This window comes from Mobula birostris, chromosome 7 (assembly GCF_030028105.1).
Source record: "Mobula birostris isolate sMobBir1 chromosome 7, sMobBir1.hap1, whole genome shotgun sequence".
NCBI lineage: Eukaryota > Metazoa > Chordata > Chondrichthyes > Myliobatiformes > Myliobatidae > Mobula > Mobula birostris.
This window is the reverse complement of record NC_092376.1, coordinates 73523207-73537813: the sequence shown is the minus strand read 5'-3', so window position 1 is coordinate 73537813 and position 14607 is coordinate 73523207. Positions and strand designations below refer to the sequence as shown.

The 14607-nt window shown below is 37.1% G+C and overlaps 2 protein-coding genes across 4 annotated transcripts in view; one reads left to right on the top strand and one right to left on the bottom strand.

The window, feature by feature from the left end:
* The window catches only part of LOC140200302 (centrosomal protein of 57 kDa-like), a 32762-nt gene extending 30769 nt beyond the window's left edge, over nt 1–1993 (bottom strand). Inside the window, exon 1 of one of the 2 annotated variants that reach the window (XM_072263419.1) lies at nt 1886–1993. In XM_072263419.1, coding sequence (XP_072119520.1) covers nt 1886–1912 — 27 coding nt within the window. In that variant the 5' untranslated portion in view covers nt 1913–1993. The remainder of the gene's footprint in view (nt 1–1885) is intronic. The other variant, XM_072263420.1, reaches the window with a different exon arrangement.
* Nucleotides 1994–2473: 480 nt separating this feature from the next.
* fam76b (family with sequence similarity 76 member B) overlaps nt 2474–14607 on the top strand; it is a 36738-nt gene continuing 24604 nt past the window's right edge. Inside the window, exons 1-4 of one of the 2 annotated variants that reach the window (XM_072263410.1) lie at nt 2474–2757; nt 10417–10481; nt 10570–10624; nt 13498–13653. In XM_072263410.1, the coding sequence (XP_072119511.1) occupies nt 2677–2757; nt 10417–10481; nt 10570–10624; nt 13498–13653 (357 nt within the window). In that variant the 5' untranslated portion in view covers nt 2474–2676. Of the gene's footprint in view, nt 2758–10416; nt 10482–10569; nt 10625–13497; nt 13663–14607 lie in introns of both variants that reach the window. The other variant, XM_072263409.1, reaches the window with a different exon arrangement.

The following is a 14607-nucleotide window of genomic DNA, read 5'->3' as shown; positions in this document are numbered from 1 at the left end:
GCAAAATGCTTCCGCACCCTGAAGAGAGGAGTGAAGATTGTGGAGAGGAGCAAAATCGGCTCGCATCCGATCTGGGCCAGTGTTTAAATTGTCTAAGCAGCAAATCGTACGATACACCAGGACCCAGGCACTGTTACTGCGAAAGGCTCCTGGCCTAGACCACGTCGTCCAGTGACTCTCTCCGGGTCCAGGTTTCGCTGCCCAGCCTGAAGAAACTCTCAAACTCTTCAAATCAGCTCGGTGCCCAGAGCAATCCAACCTCGGACCCAGACCAGTTGTAAGGTCACCGAATCTCCTCTGCCCAGGCCCCAGCTTCTCCTCTCAGCACCCAGACTGATCCAACCTCGCTCCCAGGCCAGCTGTACAGGCATCAGGACTCCATCTGCAAAGATTCTGCAACACATCTCAGCTCATCCCCCGAACTTGCCTCACCCCTTCATTGTTTGCAGTGATAATTTAACACAATTTACCTCAGAAAATGTATTTTAGTGATTTTTAGTTAGATTTCTCAGCTTTTTGACTATCAGAAAGCTGTCGCACACATTCAGTAGCGCCATCTTAACTGGAAGGACTATTAAATGGACTGTTCATTGAAAGCAAATGGCCTATTCATTAATTTGCTTTCTTTTCTTCAGTCAATATCTATATACCCAGTGCAGGATGGGAGCAGGGGCATTCAAAGATCTCCAAGTGCTGCTGCCAGGTCAGACGAAGCTTCAGACTGTAAGCTTTCAACGAATATATTAGACTGACTGCTTTCCACAATTCTGTGTCCTGCAGCGCAAGAATGACGTGTCCACCAAGCTGCTTCAGGCTTCTTGCCACTCTGGGCACCAAACGAAATTTGAATGGTTTATCTCAATTTGCTTGTGAAATCTGGGTATCACTTGAAAGACCAGCCTATTCTTATTTGTCCTTGAAATTAGTGGTTTGCAGAAGTTGACCAATTACACCAGAAGATCTGGAGAAGGATTGGATAAACACTGCAGATTTCCTCATTAACCAAGCATGGAAGCAGATTTACTTGGAAATCTCTAGATCTGCGCAATGTCATTACACACAAACACCAGACGGATGAGTTTTAAGAACTTTCATATATCAAGGAGTGGGCTTCTACATTATTAAGTAGAAAATTTATCCCAAGGGTTTTAGTGAGCCAGAAATATTTTCACATTACTTTAAGTTTCTAGATTAATCATATTTCACAACAGTCACGGGAGGATTTGAAATTACGTCTTGGCTTCTAATTTACCAATCCACTTTATGACTATCACACTTTGGAAACAAGAGTTTGATTTTCATTAAAAATACTTCTAAGAAGGGACGTGTGTCAGAACACAATTGGCGTTCTGTATTCTCTCAAGTTTAAAACTTGTCAAAGGTAATTTAAGAACAGTAAAAACTAGTGGCTTCAGTAGCAGATCAACAAATGCAGGGGCAGGCCAAGGTAACGTCAGTAGTTAACAGTACAAATATGTACTGTTAACTATCGACATACAAACAAATATGCAATGCATGGAGCTTTTATATTCTGGTTTTGAACCAATGAGGTAATACCTCGTTTCTCAGCACCTTAACAGGATAATGCAACTGAAAAAGAGGACGATTATCCGATTAACAGCAATATAGTTCTGGCTATGTAGGGTGTTCCCATCTCCTGTTAATTCTGAGCTCCTGAGGAAAGGTAAAATGGTCAGCAGAGTCCAGCGGGTCAGGCAGCATCTGCGAAGGCAGAGTGTATGTCGTCGGGCACAGAAGGGTTCCACCCCGGGGTTCACGGACCCCTCGGTAAATGGTAGGGGTCCGCGGCATGGGGACCCAACAGAAGAGGACATACCCACCCAGCCCAGGTTGCAACCGCATTTACACTGGAGGAAGAACTCACCTGCCGGTTCCTGTCAACAGCTGCCATGTCTGGGTGCTTCAACGGGCAACTTCACCCCGCAGGTCGCCCACCCAGCCGCGCGCATGCGCATGCGCGCCGCACCGGAAAAGCCGCGCCACGATCGGGTGCGCGCCGCGCCGCGAACGCGCTCGGGCGAAGTGGGTAACGTCTTCGCGCGGATGCGCGCGCGCGCCTGGGGTGTTACCCAATAGGCTGAGCGCCTGACTGACAGCCGATCGTGGTGAACCCGAACGTTTCCTTTTCTATTGCTATTCTTGTTTATTAAAACACATTGTTGTTGGAAAAATTGTTGTGCGAGCTAACAAATACGGGTATGATATGAATTTATAGAAATGCAATCATATTTTTTTCGGACCTATGTCTCGAGCTTTTCAAACTGCCCAAGTTTGGTTGCGCCGCACCAGCCGTACAACCCTTCGCGCGCCTGGGCTTCCAACCGTCAGTTTACATCGGTGGCCGCGCTTGTAGGAAGCTGTGATATGACTGGACGGAGCTGTTTGAGCGTTCGGGGCACTTCGCCGTATGGAGTCTTCCTATTGGCTCAAAGGTCATATTGCGTTCACCAACGTCCGGTTCTGATGTCGCCGGTTCGTGTGGTGTGACGCCGGGAGGTCAGATTCGTTCTATTATTCTTTATTTGGTTGATTACCCCTTTGATTTTTTTTTAAAGGGAAGATTTTTTTTTTCATCTACCCTATGCGTGAAGAAACCGGTTGAGGTGTTGAAATTTGACGGCGGGTGGTTGCGGCTATTGATTGGTATTTGAAATAATGGCCGCGCTTTACGCCTGCACCAAATGCCACCAGCGGTATCCGTTCGAAGACCTGTCTCAGGGCCAGCAGCTGTGTAAGGTTCGTAGTCATCATCAGCCCTTCCTCGAGGTTACTTCGCTGTCTTTGTGATTTCGGCCGAAATTAATCGGCGCTGAAATCCGATTAAGGCCTTTGCTTTCGGAGTCGCCGCCTAAGTCTGTGTTCCTTCCGTGTCAGCGGCTTCCCTGGTATGGCACCACCCAGGTACCCGGTCTGTTATGTACCACAGCTCGCAGTTAAACTTTCAAAACAGCAGTTATTTTTCCATAGCGCATGTTTACTTGTAAACAGTAGGGGGGAGATTTGGTTGAGCTTTTAAAATTTTAAACGCAGCTTCACTTATTCAACCACTGTATTCGAATATCAACACACTTCCTTTCTCTCTCTCTCTCTCTCTCTCTCCACACACACGGCTACTCACTCACTCTTAGGCTGAACAAAGTAAATAAGGATAGGACAGGAAAGCGGTCCAATGCATTTTGTTTTTCTCTTTCTTCTTTATGGCACAGGAAGCTGTTCCAGCCCGGTGAGTTTTATAGATCAGCTCACAGGATCATCCCATCATCTTAATTGTTTTTCACCCTGTTTTTCTCACACATCACCGCTTCCCAGGTTCTATACCTAGGCAATTTGTAGTGGCTAATTAACCTACCAATCTGCATTTTTTATGGGATGAAAGTGAAACCTAAGACGGAAGCCCACAAGATCACTATGAGAACGTACATAGATAGAACAGTCTGCACAGAAATATGCTCTTTGGCGCTCAGTTGCTACGCAAACTATGATGCCAATTTAAACTGCACATCTGTCTGCTCATGCTCTCTATCTCTCCAATCATGGCCTGGTCATGTGTGTCTCAAAATGCTTCTTAAACTTTACTGTGGTATCCACGTTCACCACTTTCCTTGCAGTACATACAGGCACATACCACTCTATTAAAAAATCTTGTTTTGTAAGTTTAAAAAAAAGAAGAATCTTTCCCCTTGTCATCTTAAAGCTATGTCCTCAAAAGTTTGGCATCAGAAGGTACTGAGGCTATCTACCAATCTTCGCCTGTTACAATTTTATAAATTTTCATCAGGTCACCCCTCAGCCTCTGATGTGCCACCCAAATACAATCCAAGTTTGTATAACCTCATAGCTAATGCTGTCCAATTTGGGCAACATCACAATGAACCTTATCTGCACCTTCTCCAAACTTTTACACGACTCCAAATGTGGTTTTATACAAATGCAATGTGATCTCCAAACTATGAGACTCAGTACCCTGACTTTTTTATCATCTTATCTACTTTCATTGCCACTTTGAGGGTGCACTTCAAAACCTCATTCAAGTACACGGTTTTTTGTGATGCTGTCCTGATGCAGTATTTCATCCCAAAGTGTTGTGAATGGATGCTGCTCAACCCACTGAGTTCCTCCAACAGATTGTGATCCAGATTTCATCATCTGCAGTCTCTTGTGTCTCTTAAAGAGTAGTGCCATTTACTACATACTTTCCTCTTAGTGTGCAACATTTCCCACTTGCCCAGATGAAACTATCTGCCATTTCTCTATCTTTATTTCCAACTAGTCCATATCCTTCTGAATCTTTTGACAACTAGCCTCACTATCCACAACTCTATCAAATAAACTTTTATGTCATCTGGAAACTTGCTAATCAGCTCACCTAGATTTTTATCTATATCAGAAACAACAGAGATCCAAGCATTGATCCTTGCAGTACATCACTGGTTACAGACTTCCAGTCAGAATAACATCCCTGTACAGCTACCTACGGTTAAGCCAGAAGGTCTTTCCAAACTATCCATATACAGCATCATGGGTCAGGTTTGAACCCAGGTCACTGAAACTATAAGGCAGTATGTGATTATATTTGAATAATAGAACAGTCAGGAGAAGCAGAATTAGCCTATAGAGTTGTTTCTGTTTTACATTTTCAAATAGATAACATACCTATTAAATTACTTGTTTATTTGTTCTGTAGAAAATGTTCCAAAAGCAACTGCACTTGTTCAACATTATCTGTTCAAAGACTGACTTTTAAAGTAACTTCAACACTCCCAGAATACTCATCTAATATTAATTTCTTCACCTTGGTCAGGGATTGATGTTTGTGACTTGAACTGAAACTCTGGAGAATAGTTATGGGGAAACTGATTTAGCATTTAATCTTTGTAAAATATTTATATTAATTTTTATTTCTGTATGACTTGGAAGTGCTTTGAAACCCATCCAAAATGGTAGTAAACATAGCTTTCATAAAGTTTTATAGCACAGTTTTATTTGGGCCATTATACCTGTGCAAACTCTTCTGGAACAAGTCCCAAGATTTTAGGAAGTTTTTCCATTCTACAGGTTCACTTCCTATTCCCATACAAAGTTACAAAGCAAAAAAAAAAATACAGATGCTGCAAATCTGCAATAAAAATAGAAAAAAAAAAGCCGGAAATATTATGCCAGGCAGCATCTGTAGAAAGAGAAATAGTTCAGGCCATACCCTCATTAAAAATGGTAGAAGAGAAAACAAAGCAAATTGTTTGGAGTAGGGTCAGCTTATGGTGATAAGCTGTTGGTAAGGTTATTTGGCTGATGAAAGGAGTCCATACTGAAATATTAACTCGCTTTCTCTTAACATAGTCACTGCCTGCCATGCTAATTGTTTTTATCATCTTCCAAGTTTTATATCCTTCCCAAAAAGTTATATACTCTTCTCAAATTATCTTCACAGAAAAAAATCAAAGGCAGGGAGTATTTTTATTTGTTCATTAAAGATCCTTGTAATGGATGTCTCTTAAAAAGTAAATCTAGGCCCAAGATTATGACTGGAAGTATTACACTGATGAAGATTTGTAATGTTTCACAATGGAGTACATAGTATTCGAGCAAATACTTTTAATTGTGCTCCAGCCTTATCCTATGACCATGAGCTGTTCAAGCTTTATGCTTGTGGGTCCCTGAGCTAGCAAGCAGTCCCATCTGCTTTCTATAGGATTTGCTCCTCCCTAGTCCAGGGCAATAAAGAGTTAATTTTACCTGAGCTGTTGTTGTCAAGTTAAAATTAATTTATTGAATGAATCTGCTGTTTCTCTTCTGCTTCAGATTCCTGTAACATAGATTTGGTGGCATCAAGAAGCTTCAATCTATTAATGGTGCACTTGCACTATATCTACATTTACCTGGCTTACTCTTTTAAAAAAAAGCTTATTAGATTTTTAAAGGTAGTTGCCAACAAACAACCAGAATTGTCTTTGTCATAGACGTACAATACCAAAGCAAGCCCTTCAGCCCACTATGTCCATGCCCATTATCGACTCCAGATTTACCAGAATTTTGTACTTAAGCCTTTAATGCCTTGGTGATTCAAGGGATTATCTCAGCTAAAATATCATAGGAATGCTTGTTTACTCCACCACTAAATGGGTTAATTATTGTCACAAATACTGAGTTACAGTGGAAAACTTCATACTCTTCATACAGATCAGTTCATTACAACAGTGAATGGAGGTAGAACAGGGCAAAACAATAACAGATCGCAGAATAAAATGTTACATTTACAGAGAAAGTTCAGTGCAAGTAGATCAATGAGCTATGGCATGACTATTAGAGAAATAGATATCATCTAGATGTCATCAAACATTGTAGGTAGTACAGATTGTAGTGGAAGTAATCACATCTATTCCATCTAAAATGCATTATTAAAATGGAAATTCAGAGCAAAACTTAATTTAAAATACTGTATCATAATTTAGGCAGGTAATGGGTAAAGTGTATATGTTTACAAATTAATGTGAAGAGCAACCCTGAAGAACCAAAAATTTACATAATACAATTTTCCAGAGTGCCTAATATCTTCATTAAAATTTTCAGATAGCAATATTTTGTAGACATTTGTTTGATTCGTTGAATAATCAAGTCATGTATTCTAAATTAGTACTTTCATACTTCTGATTATCGGTGTAACATCACAAATGTAACCAAAAATTGATGTATTAAGTAATTTGAAACCATTTTCTGTGTTGTATAAGTGTCTGACATTAACTTCACAAATTTTCTAGTTGCAGAAATAACTTACAACTTGCTTCATTGAAGTTAAATTGCACTTTCTTTCATACTATTCACAAACATGCATTTAGTCTCTAAAATTCTATAATTTGATGTCTATAAATTCACCAATGACACCACTGTCACTGGTAGAATCTCAGATGGCAATGAGGAGGCTTATTGGAGCGAGATAGATCAACTGATTGAATGGTGTTGCGCGCATCAACCTTGTACTCAGCATCAGCAAGGTCAAGGAACTGATTATGGACTTCAGAAAGGGGAAGTCAGGAAAACATATACCAGTCCTCATTGAAGGGGTCTGCAGTGGAAAGGGTGAGCCCCTTCAAGGTCCTGGGTGTCAACATCTCAGGGGATCTATCCTGAGCCCAACACATTAATGCAACCATGAAAAAGGCATGCCAGTGGCTCTACTTTGTTAGGAGTTTGAGCAGATTTTGGTATATTATTGGAGATTCTAACAAATCTGGATAGATGTATGGCGGAGAGTGTTCTGACTGGTTGCATCACCATCTGGTATAGAGGCTCCAATGCATGGGATTACAAGAAGCTGCGGCGAGTTATAGACTTGGCAGCTCCATAATGGACAAAAATCTCCCCTCCGTCGAGGGTATGTTCAAGAGGCAGGTGCTTCAAAAAAAGTGGCATCCATCATTAAGGACACCAACAGAATCAACAAACTCATTCGTAAGGCCAATGATGTTGTGGAGATGGAACTGGACTCTCTGACGGTGCTGTCTGAAAAGAGGATGCTGTCTAAGTTGCATGCCCTCTTGGTCAATGTCTCCCATCCACTACATAATGTACTGGGTGGGCACAGGAGTACATTCAGCCAGAGACTCATTCCTCCGATATGCAGCACAGAGTGTCATAGGAAGTCATTCCTGCCTGTGGCCATCAAACTTTACAACCCCTCCCTTGGAGGGTCAGACACCCTGAGCCAATAGGCTGGTCCTGGACTTATTTCATAATTTACTGGCATAAGTTACATATTACTATTTAACTATTTATGGTTCTATTACTATTTATTATTTATGGTGCAACTGTAACGAAAACCAATTTCCCCCGGGATCAATAAAGTATGACTATGACTACCCAGGATATGCTCTCTTCTTATTAATACCAATTTGGAGGATGTGCAGGATCCTGAGGACCCATACTCAATGATTTAGAAGCAGTTTTTCCTCGCTGCTGTCAGGTTACTGAACGGTCCATGAACACTGCTTTGTTTTTTTTTTGTACTATTTATGTATTAGTTGTAATTTATATATTTTGTCTTTTGCATTGAAAATTGAGAGAAAAAGGGAAATAAGAAAATATGTAGAGCAATTGCAAATGTGGAATCTGAAATTAATGAGATTTACAGGAAGATGTTTCTTGCTTCAACAGTAATTTTTGGTCTGGTGGCAATCATTAGTTGGTGAGGAACATTTGTTACCATTACACTTAATTCGTTCTAATTTGGAAACGCATATGTGTACAATCTGGGGGAAAAGGCTGTATCTACCTTTACAAAATCAAATTAATGAATTGTATCCTGGTGCTATAAAAATGAATTTGATGAATTTACATTTTAATCAAATTAATCAGAAATCAGATTAAACACAATGAAACAACAAATGGAATGAGGATTAGAAATTTACACTGAATCCATTTTAAGAGGCAAGTTCAATAAATTTTGGAAACTTATGGCACAATGTTTTGTTTGTAAATACCAAGTTATGGAGGCATTATGGAAGTAGGGGTCACAATTAAAGGAACAGTTAAATCAACCACTAATCAATATTGTGTAAACAGATAATAGATCTTATATATTTTCTTTACTATATAAAGCACGTCCTATTTTACAGTACTCCCTTGGTACAAAATTGAGGTATTATCCTAGTTTGTGTCCTTAAACGTGTTTTTGTCATTTTCTGAATCCAAGGTGTGAATGCTATGACTGAGTCGTTTTTAAAAATTTTAATTTATCTGTTGTCTTTCAGAAATGTTGATTAAATGTTTCTGTGGAAGATGTATATTATTTTTCTGGAGAAATTTATGTAATTAAAAAGTACAAAATCTTTAGCTCAGACAGGCATACTTGTAAACTACAGAAAAAATATTTGACTCAGAAATTTACAGTACAGATGGGTGCCATTCATCTTGTCATCTCTTTGCTGTTGTTTTTAAAAGAGCCGTCCATTTCAGTCCCATTCCCCAGATGTCACCCACAAACTGAAAGCTGGTCTTTTAAAAGTATATTTCCTGTTTGTTTTCAAAAAGTTTCCACAGGATTGATTTCAACATCTTTTTAGGTAGTTTAATTTTGGATAAATTTCAGTGAGGCTAAATATTTTGGCCTTTCAGTTCTTTTGTCTCTTATTTTAAATCTATGTACTCCTAGGTTTGAGTTTCCTAGCTAGAGAAACACATTTTTTGCCTTGTAATTTCTGTTGCAAAGAGAATGATCCCTGCTTCTTCAATCTCTAATTGATTATACTCTTTCATCCTGTTCATGATCATTATGAATCTCGGTACCTTATCCAAGTTCTTGATACTCTTCTAAAACACGGTGCCCAGAACCAAATGCAATCCTGTTAGGATTTATAAAAGCTTATTGGACTAACTTGTATTCATTGCCTCTTTTAACTACCAGGTTTTCCATACGCTTAATCACTAAACTTCGCTACCTTTAAATAGCCATTTTACACCTCTTTCTCAAATATCTTTTTTTGCTTATTATTTTTTAAAAAATAGCTTTTTATCACTTGACTGCCTTATTTTTGCTGCTAATTCAGTGGCCTCTAATGGAGAGGGTATTCTTTGATGATTTATTTTGTATGGTTCTTCACTGAAAGTACCTAGCAAATTTTTTGACGTTTCATTGTAGTATAAAATCTGCTATCCTGTTGTTCAGAAATACCAATGGGTGGGTATTTGGCCCCACATTCCTGGCAGTCATCTGCTCCCCCACACCTAAATCCAAAAGCACTGGTTTTTCTGAATATTTTTTGCACTGTTATAAAAGAAAGTCTTAAAAAAAAAAAATAACAAGTGTGAGAATATTAACTGGAGTAATTTCCAGTTTTAACAATATCGTTTACTGGGTACCACCAAAGTTTTATTGAAAATGCTGGAGAATCGGAGTTGCAGTGTATGTACTTGCTGTGCAGATCAAACTTACATATGCTGAGTTTGTACTTTGGTTACTTAATTAAGCATCGAATATTTCAAATTTTGTTTTAATTAATTTGCTAGTTTTTTCTGCTTCTAAATAATTCATATTTGTATGGTACAATGATACCTTTTTGAATTGCCAGGAGTATGCTATATATCACATTGGATTCTATTCTTGAAGTGATCTACTGCTTAAAACATAATTTTTTCAAACTCTAGCTACAAGGTATAAGTGACAAGTTAAGTACTGAGCCTATTAGAAAATACTTTTTCCTTTCACCAGTGGGGGAATTATACAGTAGACTTTGAGTTCCTATCCAACCTGATGAGCAGTTGTATCTAATGTTTTTCTTTTAATATTGAAATTTTCAGAGATATTTTATTTTATAGTATCTCTAACTAAATGAGCTGCTTTGGTTAAAAAATGTTTCAAAAATGATAGGCTATATTACCCTATCTTATTTCTCCTCTAAACAGGAGTGTCGCATAGCACATCCGGTCGTCAAGTGCACATATTGCAGAACTGAATTCCAACAAGAAAGGTACAGTGATGGTAATGTGTTTTTATTTAGTTCCATAATCTCTGAAATAGTAAATATTTCTGAATTACGGGTTTCTTATTTTATGCAGCAAAACCAACACAATATGCAAGAAATGTGCACAGAATGTGAAGCAGTTTGGAACAGTAAGTTGATGCAGCACTTTTTATTAGATAACACAGTTACTGGAATTTTCAAAATCATAATAAAGCAGAGTATGTCAATTGTGTTACTAATAAAGTTATTAGTATTTCACAATCAATGGTAAAAACTATTTAGAAATTTCAGTAATATTTTGTAATATTCAAAAATCTAGTTTTTGAGTTTGAATGGGTTAAGCAGGTTTTCTTTGATTCTGCTTATTTTTTTAAATTTTGTTTTGTTTTTCTGTTTTCATTTCCCTCGTGTTCTATCTGCAAGTTATGTGAGAATTTTCGTGTTAATCTTGCTCTATAATTCAATCACCTGTGGTAATCAATCATAAAGTAGTTTTCCCTGCCAAAGGGTGTAGATAAAATTCCATTCCATAGGCATGATGTTTACTGAAGTACTGGTAGGCTGCTTTCACCTGCTGATCAAAAAGTAGAAGAAAAAAAATCACATGAAAGAAAAATAAAATTCTACCTCATTTTAAACTATTATTGAAAATGATCATTGTTGATCATTTAATTCCTGGAGGTATTTCATCTACAGAACAGATTTTCACCATTCTGCTGGATATTTTAAAAGTCACTTCCATGTGCAAGAAAATAGCATGATGATAATGATATAAATGTATTGTTTTCTAAGTTTGTTTGTGACTGACCCACCATCACTTATTAACTTCCAGAGATAACCTTTTGCTACCACTGGTTTTATTTAAAGAAAAATATATTTGAGTTGCCTGAGATAATTATGTCTTTTTTATATATTCGTTTATATTTTCTTTTTCATTTTAAGTATTTTTGGTGTAATATTAAATTATAAACTTTAATTGTATCTTGCAACAATAACAACTATCAAAATGGTCTGTGTAGTATTTATCTACTGATTGCATATGATTTAGTATTTCCTTGTAAGAAAGCAAAATAATGTCTTAATGACAGAGAAATTCAGTGGTGTATAATTAGTTTTGCAAACATTATTGCATATTATCAATGGTAATAGTCATATTTTGCATTATGTCTCTTGAGTAACGCTGAGGCTATCAGTCTTCACTGTGTTCTAAGATCAAACGACAGTCCCTGGTGACCATGTTATATAGATGAATATACAAATCAATATATTTTCCTTGGTCCATGATAACTTCTGCTGCACTGCTGTCGGACCTCTTTTAGATGTTCCTGAATTATTTCATATGCCTGATGACAGTAAGCCAAAAGCTCAGGAAAACAGCTAGAAGAGATGGATTCTCACTTGTTCACCAGTAAATTAAGGCAGCATGTTCATGTATGGTAATACCGTTCTATTAATAGGAATAAAATACTTAAAATGCTTACTTTGGAACAGAAATCTGAATAATGTATCAAGTCAAATTGATGAAGCTTCTTGACAAAATATTAACTTAATCATGTAGTGTAAAGGAACCCAGACTCCCTTTTCCTGTAAAGTAAGGAATTATGTATTCCCCATAACACTGATGTCCTGTAGGACTCGGAGAACTTTTCAACTAAGGATTACTTGAGATGCCGTCCCTTTGATAATGTAAAAAAAAGTGCAGTTACTTTGTGCACAGGACGCTCCCACAGTCAACAACTTCAAATTTCATTTGTCCATTCTAGAAAAGGATTGTAGGTCTTTGTTTCAAGTGCTTAAATTAATAATTTGACCAATATTCAAAGTATTGTATGATTTATTGTTGGATACATGGTTCTGTGGGTCTGGATGTTATGAAATTTTATTTGCCATTTTCACCTTCTTCAACTGAAGGGGGCTGTAAAGTGACACCCAAAACAAACTTCTTCTCTAGGAAATGTAAAATCATAGAAATAGTACAACACAAAGTAGGATATTTGGCTATAGGCCAATGTGTACACTTATACTGACAAATCAAACAGTTAAATCTTTTTCTTTAACAATTCATTTTTTCCCTCTGTTCCTCTGTTTTTCTGTGTGCCCTCCAGTGTCAACCTGTTATAATTTCTCCACTGATGAAAGGAAAAAGCATTTTCTAATAGCATGAGCAGAAAATGAACAAAATCTTAAAACTGGAAAAAGCTGATTTTGCTCTCTCCCCCCCCCCACCAATAAATATATTTTATAAAATGCCATGCCAAAAAAATATAAATTACTAATTATGGATTTTTAAAATGCATAATTTACCCCAAATATTGACATTGCTTCCAGGCTCCCAGTTATTAGATTATTCTACTTTGAGCACACTGTTTAATGCAAACCTGTTTCTACTTTTCCCTCCCAGCCTTCTTAGGTACTTGTAGGCATAATACTCATTTGCAAAGCATAATTTCCAGCAGGAAACCTAACATGGTTTCTGGTCTTATTTGTAATGTGCAGTCATTTATAGTCTTTCAATGCCAGATAACACATGCTACGTCTTGCCACATTAGGGATGTAGCTTTAAATTATTTAATGCCTAATTAACTCAGTTGGAGCTGATTTGAACTCCTGTGCCATTTGCATGCCTCTTTTTCACCTTTTCTAAATTAGAATGTATACCTATTCAGTTTGCAATTTCCACAGTTATTTTACTATTTTTGTTTATAGGAAAATAATCAGGCACTAGCTGTCCTTGCTTTCAATTATTTTGCAAAATAATTTAATGTCTGCTTATTTAAAACAATATTTTTTAATTCTCTGATAAGGAAGAAAGTTTTTTTTTGTGAATCTCAATATGAATCTGAGAAGTATTTCAGTGTGAAATATATATGTTAGAACTTTGGGAGATTGCTTTCTTTATCTCTTTTGCTATGGCTACCAGATAACCAATACAAAATCTTTAAAAGTACTGAAGAAGTACAGGATTTTGTTCCATTATCAATGTTTTTTGTTTAAGCCATAATTTTATTTTTAATGCCTGCAGCCCAAACCCTGTCAATATTGTAACATCATAGCAGCCTTCATTGGCACCAAGTGTCAGCGTTGTACAAATTCAGAAAAGAAATATGGGCCTCCACAGACTTGTGAGCAGTGCAAACAACAGTGTGCCTTTGATCGAAAAGATGAGAGTCGGCGAAAGGTAACGGAAGTGAGCAAAAGTTAATTTTTGTACATTTTAACTTTGAAGTATCTAATTTAGAAATTTTAAGATTTCTGTTTAAAATTGCAAATGTGAAAATAAGTTTTAAACTGCAAAGATTAATTTTTGCATTAGTTCATAGGGTGTTGACATCTTTGGCCATGACCGCATTTATTTCCAATCCTATTTGCCCTTAAACAGAAGAGGCTTTAAGTCTTGTATAGGCCACTGGTTAAAAGACAGAAGATTTTCTTCCCTGAATGAGTTTTGTGAACTAGATGGGCTTTTTACAACAGCCTGAGAGTCTGATAGTTACTGAGATAAGCACTTGTTTTAAAATTTCAGATTTTTTTAATCTGTCTGCCCACAGTTCTATTGGGGCAAGTGAAATTTGTCTTTAGATCAGTGGTCTAGAACTCTTGGTGCTATCCCTGTAAAACAACAATTTTGGTACTCTACTTCCCAGAAACAATATTTTGCTGTTTATTCATAGATATAACTATGAATTTAATACTCAGTAAAAATATTTTATTATAACTTACCTACTATTCCTGTGTTTAAATGAAAACATTACACCATTTTAGAATAAGTGGATTGATAGAAAATTAAGACTGAAGTATTACATATTATTTGTTATAACTGAAATACTGTATCTCCAATTGAGCATTCCATCAATATGTATGTGACAGCACTAATGCATGTGCACGACATATTCAGTAAGCATGAATGGCTTAATGCTGTCTCACATTTGTTTTCGTAACTATTGGATGGAGTAAATATTATCTCATGGATAAAAACTATCGTAACTGAGTTTGTCATGGTAGAAAATACTTCTTTTGCAGCTGATAATCTGCAAATTTTTCCACTTCTATTCCATCTAACAGTTGGTTCCAGTTGTACTTAATTGTTTCATTGTTTATGTGAAGGTTAATGGAAAAATTGAAAAGCTGTTTG